Here is a 24973-nt window from a genome sequence, read left to right as displayed (position 1 = left end):
GCTACAAGCTTGGCACACCTATATTTGGGGAGTTTTTCCCATTCTTCCCTGCAGACCCTCTCGAGCTCTGTCAGGTTGGATGGAGAGCGTTGCTGCACAGCTATTTTCAGTTCTCTCCAGAGATGTTCAAATGGGTTCAAGTCCAGACTCTGTCTGGGCCACTAAGGACATTCAGAAACTTGTCATGAATCCACTCCTTTGTTGTCTTGCCTGTGTCCTTAGGGTTGTTGTCCTGTTGGAAGGTGAATCTTGTGATGGAAAATTCTAATCAAGTGGGAGAGTTTGTTTGAAGAAATGGCAATCATTCTTTGAACAACTTCGCAACGCTCCACTTCTGCTCAACTTCCTACCCGATCTCGTCCTGTCCTGTTTGTAGCCATACTAGCCTTCATAAACATGGGTTATGCCTAGTCCTAGACTAAGCAATGCCTCTTAATGCAGATCTCCATTGACAGAAACTTCGTAGTCTAAGACTAGGCTTCATCTCTGACTGTGTAACCTACATATAGTGTGTCACAAACAGCTGACTTTTCACACTACACTCACTGTGTGGTTTCTCATTTTTCCTCATGGACCTGTAGCAGGAAGCCCTTACGCTGACCTCTCCTGTCACTTTGTCCCTGTTCGAAATGTTTGGAATAAAAAGAATGAGCAATCATAATGTTAGCTAGCTACTGTAAAAGGCATGTCTTAAACTACATTACAGCTTTCAGTAAACGTCATTGTCTGGTCTGATAGGCAACTTGGCTATACTTAAGTTACCTTCGTAGTTGAAAAGGTAACTGGAGCCAAAGTTTGAATCGTTTTTCCAACTTGGAGGTCGGTGCTTTGCTACTTGTCTTGGCCAGACGATGTACATCCGTCACTGTTATCTTTGGCAGCTCTTGCAAGCGCCTTGAGTAAAACAGTGCCATGGTTGGTAAGGTAGGGGGGCGTTGGCTAATTGCTAGCCACCTTACTAGTTAGCTAGCTAAGTTAGCTATTAACGCGCTAAGAGGCAAAAGAAGATACAGAACACAATAATCGAATTACAAAAATCACTAACTGAACGGATATGCAGAATTTTCAACAAGAATGATTAAAAAACACTCTAGAAATATGATTATATTAATACATTATTAATATAATTATGAAACGAGCGACTTCGATGCTAGTATGGCTACAAATAGGCTGACAGGACGCGATCGGGTAGGAAGTTGAGCGGAAGTGGGCGTTGCTACGTTGCGCAAAAGGGCTGAATACTAAACGGTGTGGATCATTCACACAAAGAGAAGTGACTATATATGTTATGCCAGACTGTATAGACAGAGGTATCTGAGTTAGTGACCGGCAGTTGCTCCATGGACAATCTCGGCTTGTTACTTTGTAGTTAAGTCTGTACTGAACTCACAAGCTCCGGTATCTGATATATTATTGAACCAATATTTGTTCGACACAACGCGTCCATGCACGATGATGCATACAGGTAAGATGGGCTAGCGTTAGCTAGCTAACGTTACATTTTCAGATATTACACGTTTTCTCATTTTGACAGAAAGTGCCTTCATTTCAAGCTAGTGTACTGTTAGCTAGCTGGCTCCCTAGCTGACGTTATTATGTGTTTCCCAGAGCCGTGTGCTGTTCTAGTTCGAGCCTAATGTTAGGGAGCTAACATTGAACATGGTTGGTTAACTCCCATCGCTATGGCATTGTTCATTGTTGCTTAATTAGCTAACGTTCGCTGGCTGGCTCGTTAGCTAACGTGATGTGTGTGAACTTACACTTTGTTTACCTAGCTAGCAAGCTATATGTCTTAAGCTAAGTGTACTGTTAGCTAGCTGACGTTATTATCTGTTTCCCAGAGCCGTGTGCTATTATAGTCAGAGCCTAATGTTAGCTAGCTAACATTGAAAATGGTTAGTTAGCTCCCAGCACTGTGGCATTGTTGCCACTGTTTATTGTTTAACTAGCTAACTTTGGCTGGCTGGCTCGTTAACTAACGTGACATGTACAGCACATGTTGAATATGGCCGGTGTCAGTAAACGTCTGCAAAAAAAGTGTAATGAAATTGTTGCTAGCAGAGCTGGTGAGGGTGTGAATTATGCTGAATGCTGTAGACAAAGAGCTCTTCACTAGATGGCAAACTATTCACAGGTGGTTTTTCTCAAATGAGTTTACAAGTTGAGCAACTTTCAAAGCAGAATTACTTTCCCATTGTTCCTCAAATGCAGGGTATGGTATACCATTTTGTAGCTCTGAGTGTCTACTTTTTCTATAATGTGAAAAACACTATTTCAAATTTTGCTACTTAAGACCAAAACTGGTGACTCACCACCTGGATATCAAAACTGTCTAAACTGTTTCTTTGTCATTATGGGGTATTGGTGTAGATTGATGAGGAAACATATTTTTATTTAATACAATTTTTCATAAGCTGTAACCTAACAAAATGTGGAAAAAGTCAAGGGGTCTGAATACTTTCCGACTGTACAGTGCCTTGCGAAAGTATTCGGCCCCCTTGAACTTTGCGATCTTTTGCCACATTTCAGGCTTCAAACATAAAGATATAAAACTGTATTTTTTTGTGAAGAATCAACAACAAGTGGGACACACAATCATGAAGTGGAACGACATTTATTGGATATTTCAAACTTTAACAAATCAAACTGAAATTGGGTGTGCAAAATTATTCAGCCCCCTTAAGTTAATACTTTGTAGCGCCACCTTTTGCTGCGATTACAGCTGTAAGTCGCTTGGGGTATGTCTCTCAGTTTTGCACATCGAGAGACTGACATTTTTTCCCATTCCTCCTTGCAAAACAGCTCGAGCTCAGTGAGGTTGGATGGAGAGCATTTGTGAACAGCAGTTTTCAGTTCTTTCCACAGATTCTCGATTGGATTCAGGTCTGGACTTTGACTTGGCCATTCTAACACCTGGATATGTTTATTTTTGAACCATTCCATTGTACATTTTGCTTTATGTTTTGGATCATTGTCTTGTTGGAAGACAAATCTCTGTCCCAGTCTCAGGTCTTTTGCAGACTCCATCAGGTTCTCTTCCAGACTGGTCCTGTATTTGGCTCCATCTTTCCATCAATTTTAACCATCTTCCCTGTCCCTGCTGAAGAAAAGCAGGCCCAAACCATGATGCTGCTGCCACCATGTTTGACAGTGGGGATGGTGTGTTCAGCTGTGTTGCTTTTACGCCAAGCATAATGTTTTGCATTGTTGCCAAAAAGTTCAATTTTGGTTTCATCTGACCAGAGCACCTTCTTCCACATGTTTGGTGTGTCTCCCAGGTGGCTTGTGGCAAACTTTAAACAACACTTTTTATGGATATCTTTAAGAAATGGCTTTCTTCTTGCCACTCTTCCATAAAGGCCAGATTTGTGCAATATACGACTGATTGTTGTCCTATGGACAGAGTCTCCCACCTCAGCTGTAGATCTCTGCAGTTCATCCAGAGAGATCATGGGCCTCTTGGCTGCATCGCTGATCAGTCTTCTCCTTGTATGAGCTGAAAGTTTAGAGGGACGGCCAGGTCTTGGTAGATTTGCAGTGGTCTGATACTCCTTCCATTTCAATATTATCGCTTGCACAGTGCTCCTTGGGATGTTTCAAGCTTGGGAAATCTTTTTGTATCCAAATCCGGCTTTAAACTTCTTCACAACAGTATCTCGGACCTGCCTGGTGTGTTCCTTGTTCTTCATGATGCTCTCTGCGCTTTTAACGGACCTCTGAGACTATCACAGTGCAGGTGCATTTATACAGAGACTGATTACACACAGGTGGATTGTATTTATCATCATTAGTCATTTAGGTCAACATTGGATCATTCAGAGATCCTCACTGAACTTCTGGAGAGAGTTTGCTGCACTGAAAGTAAAGGGGCTGAATAATTTTGCACGCCCAATTTTTCCGTTTTTGATTTGTTAAAAAAGTTTTAAATATCCAATAAATGTCGTTCCACTTCATGATTGTGTCCCACTTGTTGATTCTTCACAAAAAAATACAGTTTTATATCTTTATGTTTGAAGCCTGAAATGTGGCAAAAGGTCGCAAAGTTCAAGGGGGCCGAATACTTTCGCAAGGCACTGTAATGTAGGCCTATCATCTACTGCCGTCATGCTCTTGAAGGCACTTAACGTAGAACTGTGTTGGTGTTGAATTACAGGAGAGTGAGACCAAATCATGGACGCTGGACAGAGTGGATTTCAGTTGTAACAAAAAAGCAGTTTATTGAGTCAAAAGATATCTTGTCCTGCAGTTTAACGTGCACGGACCTAGTCATATGACTCAGTAAGGAGTCAGCTGAAAAGGGACCTAGACAGAGGTTGCAGCAGATTTTATACATGGAATAATGTAGGTGGAGTCTTGTCGTGTTGGTCTTCTGACTGGTCCCGAAGAGTTGGAGGCGGGCCTGCTCCAGCCAGAGCAGGAGCCCCATTGGTGCACAGCAGAGTCCTCTGCTCTTGGCACCCGACCAGTAGAGAGGGGAGTGAGGTGTGTGTTCGTGCGATGGAATGTCTGTGTGTCAAGGAGTCGTGAGATAAGGGGAACTGAAACTGGCAGTTTATGGCTGGGGCTAGGGTGCGTGCAATGACTTGAGTCAGGCGGATTAGTTTGGCGCTCTATAACTGTTTGTGCGGTTAGTATCCTTGTAACAATGGGGAACCATGTTTTGTGCAACACCAGTCTTGTGTCTCAGTCATGGGGTGTGTTGTGCAAGCTTTAATCCTATGGTCACAAGCAGGCTCTAAAGCAGCCTGAGGGCACTAAGGCCACTTAAATGATGCTTAATATATGTGCTTGATATATGAGCTATGAATATGTGTATATATGACAACTGCCAACCCGCCATGCCATCTGGAAAGCTCCTGGGTGTGCAGGCTTTGCTTTTGATACAGCCCTGAAAAGCTCAAGTCTTCTTTATGGTCCTGTTGATCAGCTGATGTTTAGGCTACAATATGGTTAGACCAGGGCTTGAGAATATGAATATGTTCTTTAAGATAGGAGACAGAGCCAATCATGTAGGAACCAATCCAATGAATCATGTTTATGTATGTTTTATGTAGCCGTACGTAAGGAACGCCCTTTTAGAGCTCACTTCAGACCGGTACTTTATGCATCGAAGTTTGACTGTGACCTTGTCGTAGAAATATTCGGCCAATAATATTTCTCAGATGCCAGAACTTGTGAATTCAAATAGACTTTATTACAAAGTAACAACCTGAGTACTTCCATGGAACAACTGATCTTTTCAGTCTCGGCACTCTCCTTTTATACAGTTTTACCCTTACGTAACATACATAATAATTTACATAAAGTGGAGTGACTTATACCCTTTAGCCTTGGCCACCCTTATCTTTTTGCCTTGCACTCATTTTTAGCTTAGTTTCCATTCTCTTATTTGCGTAGATTATATTGATGGCGTGCACTCCTAATGTAGGTGCATGTCTAATTGTGCCTATAACTGATTAACTAATTTGTCTGTCCAATGGCCTTCACAAGACCAGGCATGACCCAGAATGGCTAGGCCTGTGTTGATCCAACTTTGCACAATCATATGGATTCTGTTTTCATTCTGCTTACACATGTCTAATGGTTAACCCAATATTGATTCTGCTTACTACTTCTAAAAAAAACAGTATAGATACTGGAAAATACCCACAACCTCTGTTGTGGATATTCATACTGAGAGTTTTCTTCAAACAATCATCATTTAATATTGATTAATTATTGCTATCATGAAGCCGTCGACACAACACTCTTGAGTGTGTTGCCGAGAGCTTAACCTTTACAGACAACGCAGAGTTCTTATATAGCTGTATATAGCTGAGAAATGCTTGTTGACGTTTTCGATAATCATGGATCTATCGGTGGTGACCGTGTTACCTAGCCTCAGTGCAGTGGGCAGCTCGGAGGAGGTGCTCTTGTTCTCCATGGACTTTAGTGTCCCAGAACTTTTTGGAGTTAGGGCTACAGGATGCACATTTCTGCCTGAAGAAGCTGGCCTTTGCTTTCCTGACTGACTGCGTGTATTGGTTCCTGACTTCCCTGAACAGTTGCATATCGCGGGGACTATTCAATGATATTGCAGTCCGCCACAGGATGTTTTTGTGCTGGTCGAGGGCAGTCAGGTCTGGAGTGAACCAAGGGCTATATCTGTTCTTAGTTTTGCGTTTTTTGAACGGAGCATGCTTATCTAAAATGGTGAGGAAGTTACTTTTAAAGAATGACCAGGCATCCTCAACTGACGAGATGAGGTCAATATCCTTCCAGAATACCCGGGCCAGGTCGATTAGAAAGGCCTGCTCGCAGAAGTGTTTTAGGGAGCGTTTGACAGTGATGCGGGGTGGTCGTTTGACTGCGGACCCGTAGCGGATACAGTCAATGAGGCAGTGATCGCTGAGATCCTGATTGAAGACAGCGGAGGTGTATTTGGAGGGCCAGTTGGTCAGGATGACGTCTATGAGGGTGCCCTTGTTTACAGATTTAGGGTTGTATCTGGTGGGTTCCTTGATGATTTGTGTGAGATTGAGGGCATCTAGCTTAGATTGTAGGACTGCCGGGGTGTTAAGCATATCCCAGTTTGTCGCCTAACAGAACAAACTCTGAAGCTATATGGGGGCGATCAATTCACAAATGGTGTCCAGGGCACAGCTGGGAGCTGAGGGGGATCGGTAGCAGGCGGAAACAGTGAGATACTTATTTCTGGAGAGAGTAATTTTTAAAGTTAGTAGTTCGAACTGTTTGGGTATGGACCTGGAAAGTATGACATTACTCTGCAGGCGATCTCTGCAGTTGACTGCAACTCCGCCCCCTTTGGCAGTTCTATCTTGACGGAAAATGTTATAGTTGGGTATGGAAATCTCAGAATTTTTGGTGGCCTTCTTAAGCCAGGATTCAGACACAGCAAGGACATCAGGGTTGGCAGAGTATGCTAAAGCAGTGAGTAAAACAAACTTAGGGAGGAGGCTTCTGATGTTGACATGCATGAAACCAAGGCTTTTTCGATCATAGAAGTCAACAAATGAGGGTGCCTGGGGACATGCAGGGCCTGGTTTACCTCCACATCACCTGCGGAACAGAGGAGGAGTAGGATGAGGGTGCGGCTAAAGGCTATCAAAACTGGTCGCCTAGAGCGTTGGGGACAGAGAATAAAAGGAGCAGATTTCTTGGCATGGTAGAATATATTCAGGGCATAATGCGCAGACAGGTATGGTGGGGTGCGGGTACAGCGGAGGTAAGCCCAGGCACTGGGTGATGATAAGAGAGGTTGTATCTCTGGACATGCTGGTTGTAATGAGTGAGGTTACCGCATGTGTGGGAGGTGGGACAAAGGAGGTATCAGAGGTATGAAGAGTGGAACTAGGGGCTCCATTGTAAACTAAAACAATGATAACTAACCTGAACAACAGTATACAAGGCATATTGACATTTGAGAGAGACTTACAGTGAGGCATACAGTAATTGCAGGTGTTGATTGGGAGGGATAGCTAAAACAGCAGGTGAGACAACAGCTAATCAACTAGCACAACAACAGCAGGTAAAATGGTGTTGACTAGGCAGAGCGGGTCATATTAACTACACACAGAGCCTGAGTTCGCGGCTGGGATCTGACAAATAAACATAAACAAACAGAATGGAGTACCGTGATTAATGGACAGTCCAGCAGGCATAAGCTAAGTGATCAGTGTCCAGGGGGCAGCAGTAGATGGGACATGGAAGCCGCCACTACGCTAGCGACACAGCGTTTAAAGTTAGTAGCCCGGGGGTGGTAGGGGGGGTTGGCAGGGAGATGTGCCTGGCTCACGGCTAACTGGTGCTAGCTTCGTGGCAGTGGCGTTAGCCAAGGTCCAGAGTTTACAGCAAGGATCCGGTGGAGTATTGGGCTCTAGCTGTGTATGAGTGTGGTTCGGGTGAACAGCTGAGTAGGCCGGGAAGTGGGCCTCGGGGATAGCTTCGGTACTGCGTGAAAGCTAGCTGTGAAGATCAGAAGTAGTGGTCCAGGGATTACGGCAGGAATCCGGCGTTGTTGTGGAGAGACAGTTCGATACTGGTAGACTGGCGAGTATTATCCAGGCAAAAAAAACTGTCTGGCTGTGCAGAAGGTAAAAGCCGCTAGCAGTGGGTAACAATGACCAAATAGCTTCTAGCTGGTTAGCTTCTGGAGGTTCTTGAATGTGTTCTAAAATTAAAAATAATAGCGATTCCGTATCACATTTGGTGAGGCAGGTTACCGGAAGGTGTAATTGAATTAAATTCTTGCTCCTACTTGAGACGCAGACGTCTCAAGTAGGCACCTGGAAATGCAAATGCGCTACGCTAAATGCTAAATGTACTCGTTAAAACTCAAACGTTCATTAAAACACACATACGGGGTATTGAATTAAAGCTACACTCGTTGTGAATCTAGCCAACAAGTCAGATTTTTAAAATGCTTTTCGGCGAAAGCATGAGAAGCTATTATCTGATAGCATGCAACACCCCAAAATGCCTGAAGGCGACGTAAACAAAATAATTAGCGTAGCCGGCGCTACACAAAAACGCAGAAATAAAATATAAAACATTCATTACCTTTGATGATATTCTTTGTTGGCACTCCTATATGTCCCATAAATATCACAAATTTGTATTTTTCCCGATTTAAATCCGTCCATGAATGCCCAAAATATCCATTTGTATAGCCTGTCTGCATCACGAAAAAAGCTCTCTTCCAACACGCAACGTCATGTTTAAAAATTATTTAAGTTGCCTATATTCTTTGACAAAAAAACTTCAACCTACTTTTATAACCCAACTTTAGGTATTTGTAAACGTTAATAAGCGATCAAATTGATCACTGGGCGATCTGTATTCAATAGCAGCTACAAAAGAAAAGTGTCCATTTTTCAATCTTCCAAAATCGATTGAGGTAGGCTGGATGGAATCATGGATCTATTTGTAATGTCTCAAAGGATTTTTGTCAATGAAAATGACGTTTTTGGCGACATCGTGTGGAAGCTGTAGGAATTGCATCAGTCTCCATATTAAATTTGGTTTCCTTTAAATAATCCATGAAAGGGGCGCATGGATACTTTTTTCAGATTTCAGTGACCAGTTTTTCTTGCGCTTTTCGATGAAACACACGCTCTGTTATAGTCACAGCCGTGATTTAACCAGTTTTAGAAACTTCAGTGTTTTCTATCCACACATACTAATCATATGCATATACTATATTCCTGGCATGAGTAGCAGGACGCTGAAATGTTGCGCGATTTTTAACAGAATGTTCGAAAAGGGAGGGGGTAGGATAGAGGTTAAAAATTGAGAAGAGATTGAAAATAAATATGGGTCCAGTGAGTGGTTGGGCTGGCTGGGGACACGGCGATTCAGACAGTTAGCAGGCCTGTGCTAACAAGCTAGCAGTTAGTAGGCTGGGGCTAAACAAGCTAGCAGTTAGCAGACCGGGGCTAAACAAGCTAGCAGTTAGCAGACCGGGGCTAAACAAGCTAGCAGTTAGCAGACCGGGGCTAAACAAGCTAGCAGTTAGCAGACCGGGGCTAAACAAGCTAGCAGTTAGTAGACCGGGGCAGGCTAGCAGTTAGCAGGCCGAATTAGCAAGCAAGCAGATAGCAACGGCTAGAAAGTTAGCCTTTGGGGGATGTCGCGATGGGGTTAAGTCTGTTTATGCCTCTTCATGCGGTGACCGATAGACCGGTCGTGGAATTAGTAGGGTTCCAAATAGCTCTAGGTAGCCAAGCAGGCCTAGCTGGTTAGCATAATGGGCCTTCAGCTGGCGTTGCGCCTGGGTCCTCAGGCAGATTATGTCGGTATTCCAGTCGTAGGGGATCTGCGGGGTTCCATGCCCCGTACCGGCTGTAGAAGGGGTCCGGATATTGTAGCCCAGGAGTATGCTTCGGTGGTAGCACAGGAGCTCTGGCCGGGCTAGCTTCAAGCTAAGTGGATGGAAACGCTAGCCAGGAGTAGTCATCCGGGGTTGCGGTTAGCTAGTTGTGAAGATCCAGATGAAAATGTTCCGTTTGCGGTGAGAATCCGGGGATAAAAATAATAGGTCCGTTATGCTCTGGTTAGAGTCGCGTTGTTCGAACTGGCGAGGGCTTTCTGAGCTAAAGGTTAGCTAATGACCGCTAGCAATGGTTTGCTGACTGATAGCTGGTAGTTAGCCTGCTAGCTTCAGTTGAGGGGTTCCAGATCCGAAGTCAATTTAAATACTTAAGAAAATAAAAAAGCAGATCTACGCTACATTGGGTGAGGCCGGTTGCAGGAGAGTATTTAGCTGTTGAGGTTTAGTCAAATATTTTAAAAGATATGCGAAGAAAAATATGTAAAAAAAAAACTATATATACAAGGGACAGGACAAGACGCCTGACTGCTATGCCATCTTGGATGGCATGTAGCGTCACCTGAATGATAGCTCAGCAGGTAGTCAGGAGCTGTGTTCAAATATCCATAATAACATACTGTATACTACATAATGAGTATATACTACATACTGTTAGTTCATTTTAGTATGCTTTAAACAAACGGTATCGTTTCAGTTGAGCGTACTAGCGCTTCGTCTGTCTACAGGAAGTTGATTCTGTTGCTTTGCAACCTCTTGCTAGCTTGTTAGCATAACAAATGACTAGCTAGACATTTTTACAATTTCGGGTGTGTTCGAATCTGAAGTGCCAGAGAGCGCTCAGTGTGCTCTGGGCATTCATAAATTCAGAGCTTTGTCAGATTGTCCATTCGTAGGGTTGATCCGAGCGTTCTGACCTTACAATGGCAGTCAAGCACTCAAGCTAACTGGCTAATGTTGGCTAGATACTTCCAGACACAAATGTGAGAACACCTCACTCTGACCATTTTACTCGCCCTAGCAGAGCTGGTTAGGCTGTTTTCATGCTATCCAGAGCGTTGGTGACTGTAATTGCATTCAGCCATTTTCCAACCAAAGAGGAGTCACAAAAAGCAGAAATATAGATAAAATTAATCACTAACCTTTGATAATCTTCATCAGATGACACTCATAGGACATCATGTTACACAATTGTTACTGTAATTTCATTATTCCAATATGTTTTCATTAATTGAATTCACTTAATCTATTTTATGAGAATTTGTAAGATTCTTGTTTGCATAAAATAGACAATAATAGATAATAGTATTTATTCTCGGAGCGCGCTGCCATGTAACAACGAACAACAGTTTATATACAAAATATGACGTCATTGGTGACTGAATCTCCCCCTCTCGACCGAGACAAAGCAATTTTAAAAGTTAATTCAAAGTTCATTATGACCCACTAGCACACACACAGGACACACAACATATCTGAATTAACTCTTGACCCCTCACCATTATCGATCACCACTTAGCTGACAGTTCTAGTTAACAAAAAACCTAGGAATGCACTCACTGCCTTATCTAAAACACCCCAGAGCTAAGTTTCGTCGGTTCAACCATAGGTTAATGACCCTATCTGCTTAATTAATCCACAACCCATTCCTTCCCAGGCTAGTTGGAATGGTGTTCATTATGTTTAATTACTCCTTGTCCATGCCACATAATCCCTTTTTATGAACTCATATTGTTAATCAGATATAATAAAACAGAGTATAAGTTTACTTAGTTACAGTTCTATTTAAAATGAGGATATTGTTTAGTCATTTATTCATTAAATTCCTAACAACAATACATGTATGTTTTTGTTTTGTTTGGTAAAGTTCATATTTATATCCAAAAATCTGAGTAGTTCCAAAACATCTGGTGATTTTTGCAGAGAGCCACATCAATTACAAAAATGCTCATAATAAATGTTGATGAAAATACAAGAATTATGCACAGAATTATAGATGCACTTCTCCTTTAATGCAACCGCTGTGTCAGATTTTTTAAAAAAACGTTATGCTTTTTCGGTAATCTGAGTACGGCGCTCAGACAACAAAATCAAGCCAAACAGATTTCCGCCATGTTGGAGTCGATGTCAGAATAACATGATAAATATTCACTTACCTTTGATCTTAATCAGAATGCACTCCCAGGAATCCCAGGTCCACAAATGCTTGTTCTGTTTGATAATGTCCATAATTTGTCAAAATAGCTCCTTTTGTTGGCGCGTTCAGTACAATCTAAACTCACCAAGCGCATTCACTAGTTTCAGACAAAGTTTTAAAAAGTTCCGTTACAGTCCGTAGCAACATGTCAAACGATGTTTTAGAATCAATCTTTAGGGTGTTTTTAACACAAATCTTCATTAATGTTCCAACTGGACAATTCCTTTGTCTGTACAAATGAAGCGGAACATAGCTGCTACCTTTCACGTGAGCGCGCCAAACCGAGGCTGTGGCACTCTGCCAGACCTCTCACTCAAAGAGCCCTTATGAGCCCCTCCTTTAGAGTAGAATTGTCAAAACAGGTGCTAAATACTGTTGACATCTAGTGGAAGCCTTTGGGAAGTGAAACATAACTAATATCACACGGTATATTCAATAGGAGCTGAGTTGAAAAACTACAAACCTCAGATTTCCCACTTCCTGGTTGGATTCTTTTCTCAGGATTTTGCCTGACATGAGTTCTGTTATACTCACAGTCATCATTCAAACAGTTTTAGAAACTTCAGTGTTTTCTATCCAAATTTTCTAATTAAATGCATATTCTAGCTTTTACGGCTGAGTAGCAGGCAGCTTAATTTGGGCACGTTTTTCATCCAAGCTTCCCAATACTGCCCTCTACCCCAAAGAAGTTAATCATGCCTTTGTTTGTGTGTGAAGTTTCCTGACACCAGCCATATTCAACGGGTGTTGAGCGTTTCTAAATTCATCAGTTAGTCTGTGTTCTTGTTACGAGAATTATGTTATCAATGTTCATAAACTGAACCTCAATTAAACCCAGAATTGATAAGATTCTAGTTGAATGAAACAGACAGTCCCGGCCTACAATAGCCAGAATGTTTATTTACGAGAGCTGTAAAAATCATACAATGCACATAGCCTTTTATACCTCACATTTGGTCATAAAAATGCCCCTCCTCTCTAACCCTGCCAATTTTGTTTACAGGTTTTCTCCAACATATACATTGCTTATCATATCCTACAACATGTTACATAATCTACTGCAAGCCTAACGGTTTCCCCCCTCCCTGGGTGGGACCTCCTTCCCTGTTATCAGTTTCACAGCGGTCACAAGTTGTCTGCACAGTTCCTTCTCTGCTAACAGTTCCTCTTTTTCTATGCACATACAGTGCACAATTATTCAGCCCCTTTACTTTCAGTGCAGCAAACTCTCTCCAGAAGTTCAGTGAGGATCTCTGAATGATCCAATGTTGACCTAAATGACTAATGATGATGATTACACACAGGTGGATTGTATTTAAGTCTCCGTATAAATGCAAATGCACTGTGATAGTCTCAGAGGTCCGTTAAAAGCACAGAGAGCATCATGAAGAACAAGGAACACACCAGGCAGGTCCGAGATACTGTTGTGAAGAAGTTTAAAGCCGGATTTGGATACAAAAAGATTTCCCAAGCTTTAAACATCCCAAGGAGCACTGTGCAAGCGATAATATTGAAATGGAAGGAGTATCAGACCACTGCAAATCTACCAAGACCTGGCCGTCCCTCTAAACTTTCAGCTCATACAAGGAGAAGACTGATCAGAGATGCAGCCAAGAGGCCCATGATCACTCTGGATGAACTGCAGAGATCTACAGCTGAGGTGGGAGACTCTGTCCATGGGACAACAATCAGTCGTATATTGCACAAATCTGGCCTTTATGGAAGTGGCAAGAAGAAAGCCATTTCTTAAAGATATCCAATAAATAGTGTGGGCCTGCTTTTCTTTAGCAGGGACAGGGAATATGGTTAAAATTGATGGGAAGATGGATGGAGCCAAATACAGGACCATTCTGGAAGAGAACCTGATGGAGTCTGCAAAAGACCTGAGACTGGGACGGAGATTTGTCTTCCAACAAGACAATGATCCAAAACATAAAGCAAAATGTACAATGGAATGGTTCAAAAATAAACATATCCAGGTGTTAGAATATCCAAGTCAAAGTCCAGACCTGAATCCAATCGAGAATCTGTGGAAAGACTTCATGATTGTGTCCCACTTGTTGTTGATTCTTCACAAAAAAATACAGTTTTATATCTTTATGTTTGAAGCCTGAAATGTGGCAAAAGATCGCGAAGTTCAAGGGGGCCGAATACTTTCGCAAGGCACTGTACATTCAAGAATTCTAGTCGTATGATTCAAACACATTTCACTCTGTTATACAGTGACAGATTGGAATACTGTTGGTTAATTCTAGCCGTAATATTACTTTAACCGTATAAATCATTTAGTCATTATCTTACCATTACCTTAAACATTCTATAACAGTTCTGGCACACTCTGACGAGAGTGCTCTGAAATCTGAGTAGATAGCTAGAATTAACAATGTCCATTGAGACTGCACAACGACTATACCGCTTAGCTAAGAATGACGTGAATAAATAAGTCTCTACGTTGGGTAGTTAGTTAGTATACTGCCTGGCAAGTTCAATGTATTAGTAGCCAACTAGCCTTAGGTAACTAGCTAACATACCGGTACATACTGCTGTAATGCTATGTGGTTTGTAAGGATGGTGTAGCTAACAAATTGTCAGCCAACAACATAGTGTAACTTAACTTATTTGAAAAGTAATTTACTTTATTACATTGCTCAACATTTTAACATTTGTCATAATTAGTTAAAGCAATTAATTTGTATCCTCTCGTCGAAATCGGATGCATTTTTCCTGCCGTTGTCTTCAAATCTGAAAATGCAAAGCCACGGCCATTTTCTGAATTGCGTTATGGGCCCTAAAAGCACGGAAATAGTGTCCACCGCTTGTATACTTTGTATTTTGGCACATTTAGTACGACACCCTGGAACTTTTGGCATACTAACTATGACCAATAAGCATACTACATACTAAATTTACATTTCAAATAGTGAGGTTAGTTTGAGTATATGAATACAGCTAGGTACTCTGGGACCAGAACTAGGGAACGGGGTCGAATCCTGGCGACGGCATATTATTTTGAAAATGGTTTTGTTAAATTACACTTTCTGCGCATTGTTGTTCAAACAATTTAATTTTATTTAGTCAAGTACATGTTTCTGTCTTAAGCATCCTAAATAATGCCATAGATTCAAAGTGGAAGGTGTGAACTTGTATGGTAACTGATAGTAGGCTACTAAGTAAGACCCGCGACTAGCTGCCGTGCCATGACGATTTTATGAATATTGTGTAACAAAAACTTCTATATGAACATCACACTGCTTTTCATTGCTGACCAGCACATGTCACAAATGTGCATTGTGTTAAAAGCTCAGAGTAATAAACTGTTTTCTGGCACAATTTGGTAAAAGACCCAAAGGCTTCAGAAAGCCTCAGTTTCCCATCACCACCATGTCTGAATGAACCAGAACTAATTTCTGTGTTTTAGTACTACAAGCTGGAGAGCTCTGAAGCAGGCAAGTTTAGATGTTTACATGTGTGATTTACAGATGCGTGTATGCCACAAGATGTGACTGACTTTTTAAATTTTTTTATATATACATTTTTTTTATATCTGAATTAGGCCCACAGAATTATACCTACGGAGGAGCGGCTTCTGTGGAGGAACTTTATTTGGCTTAACGCTGGACTAGAGCTAGCTAGCTAACAAGCTTGTGTGTGCAGAGCAGTACCAGAATTGACCTTTTTTGTTATTAATACATCTAATGTGAAACGATAACTATAATATCCTGAACTAGCATAGAAAAAGTTAATCCATTCATAAATAATTTAAACTCTATCTTCTGAATCACACTTGTAACTTCAGTACTGTTGCTTACACTTCGGGGGGGGGGACTTAATTAAAAAAAATATATATATATAATAAAATATATTTGCAGGCTAACAATAAAATATAATTCCTAATGTGATTAGTAACCTAGGCATATGACAAGATTTGGTAACAGAAGTCACTGCAGCCTAAAGTAAATATATATGAATTTTCCAAAATGGTATAATTAATCCTGTCTATACATTAAATAATAGAAAATACTTCACCAGAGAATATTACTTAGCCACAGAGGATCATTAGCTTCTGTAAAAAAAAAAAGATGTGCGGTGGATTGTTTCAAATTACAAGTGTGTAGGCCTATATGTCTAGTTGGGAAGCTGGCAATCTGGGCAGCGCTCGTGGCCGAGATGCGGCTATCAGTGAAAAGCAATACAGCTAAAATATGTGTACCGATAATATCTTGAGTATAAGATATTGGCACATCTCTCCAGAATGTGCTCAGCTCTGAGCTGTCTCCTGCTAAATCTAGCACATTCATTGTGTTAATTGTTTGCCCTTTTGATTTGTAATTATTTTTTGTCATCAATGTGTTTGGAGCGCTCCATGTGAGCAAGGAGCGTGTGTCTGGTTTCTCTGTCAACATCAAGGAGACAGAGATACAAGTAGGCTAACTGGCCTGCTGTTAGGTTCTGAACAAAACGAGTAAACTCAAACGGATGACTAGAAAAAGCTCAAACCATGTTTATTCACCCACTGGTTCATACAGCTGCAAAGACAACATACAGTTGAAGTCAGAAGTTTACATACACCTTCGCTAAATGCATTTAAACTCAGTTTTCACAGTTCCTGACATTTAATCCTAGTAAAAATTCCCTGTCTTAGGTCTTTTAGGATCACCACTTTATTTTAAGAATGTGAAATGTCAGAATAATAATAGAGAGAATGATTTACCCCACTGGTAAAACATATCAGCTAGTGTTGTGGAATATTGACTCAGAAATATTACACCTTTACTGGAACTTGTGAATTCAATTTAGACTTTATTACAAAGTAGCAAAGTCGTACAATTCCATGGAACAACCGTCTTTCTCAGCACAGACCTTTCCCTTTATAGCATTACATCCTTACATAACGCATATGTGTACTCCCCATATGCAAATTAAACAACTCCCCTTGTCCTTTCGCCACCATTATCTTTCAGTCCCAGTTCTTGCTTGTTCACGCCCACATCTGCTTTGACTTAAATTATAATGGTGGCATTTTATGTATTTTATTGTATACATATGTTTCACGTATTGGTCATTTTGTTACCATCCTGTCTCCATGTTCTCCTGACATTAGTATGTCCAGATGTAACAAATGTAGTTATGGGCATTAGCTAATTAGCTCAGAAACAGCAAATACACTAGGTGACATAATTTCTACATCTAGCCAATGTAATTATTGGTATGATCTTTTCTCAGAAATAGCACATGCAATTTGTGGCATCGAATTATCTCCCACACTAGCCTATCTGTCATAAGACTATGCTGCCAGATAATATGATGAGGGCTTTGTAGTACCAGATTGCTATACTTTAAATCTAGATTTTTGGGGGGATACAGGCTATGTTGGTTACTGTGTGTGTGTGTTGCGCTAATCGCCTGTTTATCATGTGTTTTTTCACTTCAGAAATGGTTTCATTCAAGGCAGTAGGCGAAACTGAGGAGACCAGGAGAATGCAGACCTATACCTGGACCCAAAGTGGACTGGATCGATCCGTCGCTGGACAATCCTCAAGTCCCCAAGTTACCAGTGGTCAGATGAGTGAGATTCCAAGCAGCTATTCTCGTCAATATGGGCCAGTCAGACCAGCTGTCCTGTATATAGAAGGTGGTCAATGCCTACCACACAGCGGACAAGTAACCAGTGGAGGTTACTGGAGTGGACCGACCCTCAATCAACAGGCTTCAATGGTTAACATAAACTCATCTCAGCATTCACCCACCAGAGAGCAAGTTCTGATGGGTACTAGTCCCCTTTTGACATCACTCTGGACTAACAATGCAGCGGCTCCTCAATCAACTGGTGTTACATCACAAAGTGGAAACCATCACACCTTGCCCGGAAGGGTTAACAGTGTAGCTCTTCCCAATTTCCAGCAGGGACAGGGGTTTTTGGGTGTTAAAAATAACAATCCACAGAGGCTCGTTAAGGATGGTCAGGGTGCAACCATTCACTGCCCCCCTCATATTAATGCACCACTGAATGCAAATGTTATGTATCATATAAGCCCAGCGAGTGGCAGTCAGCAGCTTGTACTTGGCAGACAAGATGGGGCCTCCAGTGGTACCTCTGCTTCTCTTGCAATGGGTAGGAGCCCCAACCATGTAAATCATGTAGTGAGTGGGCAGGATTCAAGAAGGATAGCAGTTCAAGCTCCTCATCAGGGAAACCCACAAACACCAAACTCTTTGCAAAGTGCACAGGAAACAACATATAACCAACTGTTGTATTTACTTCAAAATCAGAACAATGACAGCAGGACTGAGATGAACAGGGTTCAACATGGAGCACCTGTCCACACTGGCTCATCAAACCACAGTCAGATGTATCCCTCTCAACTTCTCACTGGCATCAACAACCAGGTCAATGTACCAAATGCTGCAATGGGAATGCCAATGCATAACATTAGCCAGAATCCTCAGTACAATGTACAAAGTACAAAGTATAACCCCCCTTTTAATAATTCTCCAAGACATGTCCCCATCTGCCCTAAAAGCCTTCCCATCCCACCACAACAGAACAGACTCCCATCTTATTGTGCAAATAATAACAGTCAGTTAGGGCCCATTGGAAATAATGCACACCATGCCTCTCATCCTAGGCTCCATATCCAAGGCACAGTCCCTACCCTACATTACAAGCCAGACTGCACCAATATTCTGGTATCCAACACTGGACCATCTCCATCTGTGCCAAACTATAGTATACAGTCCTCAGTCCAGCACAACCGTGAAACCGCGCCTCCACCATACCCAGTCCAGCAGATACGTAAGTCCGCGCCTCCACCATACCCAGGCCAGCACTCCCATGGGCCCGTCCTGAACAAGACAGAACATGTGGTTGGGGCAGGAGCACATTTTCTGCAACACTTGCCTAACCAAGGCGCAGCCCCTACCCTACATTACAAGCCAAAAAACAATTATGTTCAGTTATCCAACACTGGACCATCTTCATCTGTGACAAACCATGGTATGCTGTCTTCAGGCCAGCGAAACTGTGAGTCTGTGACTCCGTCACACCCCATAAGACAGGGCTATTACATAACAGTAACAGAGGACGAAAGTGGAAATGGATTTAGAACAGAAAATTGTATTTTCATAGGAGATAAACCTAATGAAAGTGCTCTGGTCTCGCAAGGATCATCTGCAAGTAATGCCCCCTCTGTTCTTACGGCACAGAAGGCCATTGCAGTTGTACAACCACTATCGCAGTGTATGCAGACAAACACACCTCTACATGTGTCTGATAAAATCTCCTTGACCACCCAAGCTATGTCTTTCTTAACAGGTGTTGGAAATGTGAGCAAACCTGGGGAACATTCTTGTGTCCAAAGTCCATCACAAGGCCAAACAACCCTTGCTCGATCTGCTTCTTTGACAAATGAATCAGAACAAGAAGTCCCCAGGATCAGACTAGAATCAGGGGCTGATAAAACATTGACTCAGGGTTCAGAAACTTCTGATGTTGAAATGGCCAAGACATATTCATGTTTTAAGTCTCAACGGTCATTATCAAATGGGTTACGTGCAGAGAAATTTGATTCTCAACCATTATCTAATGTGGAATGTCAAGCCACTCTGAGAAAAGAGTTAGCTGACACAGAAATGACCACTCATGTGAATGTTAACCAATTGAGTGAGGAAACAAATGAAAAAGTCGATTCCGATGAGGACATTTTTGATTTGTCCTCCATTCCTGTAATCAAATGGACCCTTGGTAAATTGAAGGAGTTGGTAGATACTGTGCAACGTCAAAAATGCACTGCCACACCAGTTGAAAGCAAAATACTAAGCCTCTATTGGGATGGAGATGGGCCAAAGCTTATGGATGCTGCAAGATCTGGTATGTTACAAAATATAATGCAAGAGGTTAGATCTGTGTGTGGCGACGATGACGATATGTCATCACAGTCTGTCATATTTTCACAAGCCAGGCGCAAAAACTGGGGTCAAGTTGAAGAGAAATGTGCTATTCTTAAACATGATTCTGTTCACCCCGAGTTCCCGGCACAAGAGTCATCATGGTTGAACACAAATAAGCAGCTTGATGACATAGACAAGGAGTTTGGATTCCCATGGTCACTAAGATATGACCAAAAGACTCTTCAAAGAGGAGATGAACAACCAAAACTGATTTGTACCGAAAATGAAAAATCTACAGCCTCTGCCATTGACATGCAGACTGAGGTCACTCAGGCGACGAGACCAACACCCTCTGATTCTGATGCTAAAGAAATTCAAGGGTCAGGTTTGGCACACAGTTCCACCCAGACCCTCTCACTGGTTAAGAGAGAAAAAGCAGGTATCATTTTTAGTGACCCATTTTCCTCCCTGGAGATCAACGTGCTGACACCAGAAGAGGCTTTGCAGTTTTTCAGTGGGCAGCTACTACAAGATGAAGTGAACGAAGACCTGTTGGAATTGCCAATGGAAATGGATGCGGAGCTGATTGAGTTGAAAGATTACTCAGTGGAGGATAAATCATCTGAGAGGGTAGATGTGAAGTTGACTGATTTAAAACTCAAAAACAAAGGGGATGTCCAATCAGAAGATTACTGTTGCCTCTCTCGTTGGATGTCAGTGTTCAGTGGGTCCACCAATTCTTCGTCCTGCAAATGCCAATACAAGACGAAATTGGGTTCAGCAAAGGCCACTCTGAATGCGACGGCATTGGTTGAGGTAACATTGTCTGTTGAACCCAGCACAACAAAAGCAGAACAAAGGGAATGCGTGCATTTGTGTAAATCAAATGGCACAGCAGAAGAAAAGCGTGAAGAGAATCCTGTAAAAAATGTGAATCCTCAATCTTGGAAATCTACAGGCATTGAAGAATGCCAAACAATTGTCTTGTCTGATAGAAAATCTGAGACTGCTCACATATACACAAATGGGGTGAAGAGCTTGCCTTTGTCAAAAGCCCCAGCACTGCAACTCCCCATCAACCACACAAACATTGTTGAAATTGAAGAGGTCTTCTCGCGTTATGAAGACTTAATCAAAGTAGCCACCTCAATGTCGGAGCTAGTTTGGGACGATGTACAGCCAAAGCAGAAACTACCAGGTCCGTTCCAGAAACATGTGGAATGTGTACAAGAACTTGGTGTTATTTTGGAAGAAGGAAACCCTAGAGGTAGTGAAGTCGTTCCTACAGCTCCCATTCCTACTTCTAATCTGCAACCTGAAGTAACAGACAAAATCGGTTTCCTTACATCACTTTCCTTGGCACAAAGATGTCACAAACATCTATCTCCTAAAACAAATTGTAGCTACAAGGTTAAACAAAAAGGGGTTGGACTCAAGAGAAGATGTGTTGAAAGTCCTCATTCAAATGTGCCTGTCCCAAGAAAGCAAAGGAAAATGAGGGACGGATTAGGTCCCTCCTTTCACCTTGTTCCTGAGGTCAACTTGACTGATGATGATGATGAAGATTTTGAGCCCCCCAATACAACTACTTCTAAGTCTTTGGAAGAAGAGAAACATTCAAAAGGTAGCAATCTCCAGAAGCCAACAGAACATGGAATTGGGAACAACATTTGCAGGGTTGGCACAGTAAGTCTAGCCTTGTTTGGTTCCACGCTCCAACGCAAGGACCATAATGCTTCTCGAGCCAGACCTTTTGCAGACAATGCTCCAGCACCTCCTGTAACCCTCAGTGTGAATGTCAACTCCTGGACAACGGAGCCCTCCGAGACCAGTCCTCCAGTGGAAAGCCCAATCAAACAATGGATCTTAAGCGAGTGGAATAATAGTTTTATCCCGACAAAGACAAAGTCCAGGGGCAAAGTGCCAAGACTACAAAACAGAAGAGGCGTTGCTCCAAAAATGATTTGTGCTGAAATGGCTAAAAAGATTGTTGCCCTCACCAACACAGATGGAGGTGCATTATCCTCTGAAAGGCGAGCCACACCAGAAAGAACTGTAAAGGCCAAGCAGACTTTGCGGCGCATTGAAAGAGAAAGAATCTTAAGCGGCCTGAAACTCAGACTGAAGAAATCTAGGATTGAGGCAGTGCCATCCGGTATCCCTGATATAGTGGAAAAGGGTAAATATGAAATCGGAAACCCTGCTTCTTTGCCTCGTGAGGAGAACAGTCTTATGTTTAGTGTGCTGCCGGAGTCATTCAACTTCAAAGAAGTCATGGACCCTCCGACACAGACAGGTTCAATGAATGGTAAGTAATACCAACACAGATATGCTTGCTCCTACTCCAGTTAATGTTACCTGTAATTAGACATTTATTCCTGCTCTTTTCACATTGAAACACTTTTTCCATCAGACATGGCTGGTCCAGTTGCTGTGAAGGCTGAGAATCCTAAGGCAATAGTCCAAAAATCCAAAGGTAATAAAGCATGCTGTCTATTCAACCATGTGTTGAAAATGTACTGTACAGTGGCGCAAAAAAGTATTTAGTCAGCCACCAATTGTGCAAGTTCTCCCACTTTAAAAGATGAGGCCTGTAATTGTCATCATGGGTACACTTAAACTATGACAGACAAAATGAGAAGAAAAAAAATCCAGAAAATCACATTGTAGGATTTTAAATGTATTTATTTGCAAATTATGGTGGAAAATAAGTATTTGGTCACCTACAAACAAGCAAGATTTCTGGCTCTCACAGACCTGTAACTTCTTCTTTAAGAATCTCCTCTGTCCTCCACTCGTTACCTGTATTAATGGCACCTGTTTGAACTTGTTATCAGTATAAAAGACACCTGTCCACAACCTCAAAACAGTCACACTCCAAACTCCACTATGGCCAAGACCAAAGAGCTGTCAAAGGACACCAGAAACAAAATTGTAGACCTGCACCAGGCTGGGAAGACTGAATCTGCAATAGGTAAGCAGCTTGGTTTGAAGAAATCAACTGTGGGAGCAATTTATTAGGAAATCGAAGACATACAAGACCACTGATCATCTCCCTCGATCTGGGGCTCCACGCAAGATCTCACAATACTTATTTTCCACCATAATTTGCAAATAAATTCATTAAAAATCCTACAATGTGATTTTCTGGATTTTTTTTCTCATTTTGTCTGTCATAGTTGAAGTGTACCTATGATGAAAATTACAGGCCTCATCTTTTTAAGTGGGAGAACTTGCACAATTGGTGGCTGACTAAATACTTTTTTGCCCCACTGTATGTATTGTGGCCGCTGCCTACATTGCATTTTCCATATCTTTGTAAGGAAAGCATTTCTTGTATCTATTCAGTTTGTTCCCTATCTCCATTTATTCCTTTCTGTCAAATATGAGGATGTAGGTTGTTTTATTTTTTGTAACATTTATTGTAACAAATGAATTATTACTCCATTTAGGTGTATGGTCTGTTGGCATTCAGAAGAGATATTGTCCTCTCACCTCTTTGACCATTAAAGTTCCCAAGACTTCCTCCACCACCTTCCAGAAGTTTCAGAAGAAATTCAAGCAGAAGAAGTAGGCCTGGCAGCTGACCCACGACAAATTGTATTGCTTCCAGTTATGGACTGGGGGAGTGGAGTGAGGACTGTCGGATGACAATCTGATTCTTGTACCTTGTTTCCCATGGAAATATATGTACAATTTTTGTTTTTAATGACAAATGTTCATAACCAATGTATTTTCTTTGGGAATGCAGAAATTGACCTCATTGTGGTAAGGTTGGGCAGCTCATAATACAGTTATTATTTACTGTAGTTAGCGTTTACATTCTTAAGTGACTGAGAATTTATCTGACAGTGTCCTCTCTACCTCAGGCCTGACAGGTGTTGGTTACACTTTTCTTGGCTCTGTTATTTACTTAACAAATAAGGAACACTCAATGTGCACTTATAAATCAGAACAATTTTAATCAAAATACAGCTGTAGACAGAAGTCAAACATCACACATACAACTGATGTCTCTCCTGAGTTCTGCCAAATAGGAAAAGTCCAAGTTGCTTTTAATATGCTTGCAGTCAACCCCTAGTGATGTAAATGCCTACGTCATTACCTTCTTCTCATGAGTCAAAGTTTATGCATGCACAGCTATTCAAACAATAGTTCCAGTGTTATCTAAAGGCTCAGCAGTAAATGCCCACTCCCCAAGTTGATTTATGGTGGTATGTCTGACTCGTCTCTTATCTCTTTCACTCCCCTGCAGGGTTCTGTGTCTATGAATCTCTTATATTTGAGGCACTTTCTCACAGACACCTTGTTTTGACTGCAATAACTCACATCTCTCAGACCGTTTCTTATAAGAAGCAGAGACTAGAAAATAACTGGAACAATATTACACCTTATAATGCACATATATTGTTAATCTGTAGTCTAGGACCCTATAAATGTAAGGGGGAGGGCTCTTATAACCCTTCCCCTTCTATTAATACAACCTAAGCATAACCAATTATTATTATACATCAAACATTTGGTGCAGCCCAAGTCATGACCCCAAGTTGACCCCATCACAGGCAACATTGCGAAACTTAATCTAATTTAAAAACCCTAAACTAAAGTTTTGTGTGTCATTGGATGGCTGTTTTTGTAATGTTTATTTTCTTGTCAGTGTTGTAGCTGACATTTTTGGGGGGTAAACAGTATTTTATGCAAACCTCATGTTTACTGTTTTGAACTATGCAAAATTGACTGCGGTTTGTATGAATTTGTAAGATATCATTCTGCCCACCTCTCTACTGTTCCCTTTTACAATCTTATAACAAGTGGGTACCTTACCAATAGTTATTTTTCTGGCTTTTAAATCGATTCCGTTTGTTGACGCGGGATGAACAGTATTGTATGATTTAGAGATCCTAAGCCAGCTGAAACAAGGTTGCTTTGCAGTATTCTGGATGCATATAGCAGGAAAACTATGTATTTGTTCTACCTAGTGTTATTTCTTTATGTTGGTATATGTTATTTGTTTCTATAAAAAAAATGTACACTTAAAAATATATTGTCAGCAGCATCCTTCA

At 41.6% G+C, this 24973-nt stretch overlaps 1 protein-coding gene across 1 annotated transcript; it reads left to right on the top strand.

Moving 5' to 3' along the window:
• Positions 1-1212: 1212 nt before the first annotated feature.
• Positions 1213-24973, top strand: LOC110493232. Its single transcript, XM_021567503.2, has 4 exons — positions 1213-1465; positions 17455-22218; positions 22324-22386; positions 23363-24973. The coding sequence occupies exons 1-4, from the start codon at positions 1453-1455 to the stop codon at positions 23482-23484; spliced, it is 4962 nt and encodes a 1653-aa protein (XP_021423178.2). The 5' UTR covers positions 1213-1452; the 3' UTR covers positions 23485-24973.

The sequence above is a fragment of the Oncorhynchus mykiss genome, chromosome 2 (genome assembly GCF_013265735.2).
Source record: "Oncorhynchus mykiss isolate Arlee chromosome 2, USDA_OmykA_1.1, whole genome shotgun sequence".
NCBI lineage: Eukaryota > Metazoa > Chordata > Actinopteri > Salmoniformes > Salmonidae > Oncorhynchus > Oncorhynchus mykiss.
Note: the sequence above shows the minus strand (reverse complement) of the source record. Positions and strands in the feature narration are given on the sequence as shown.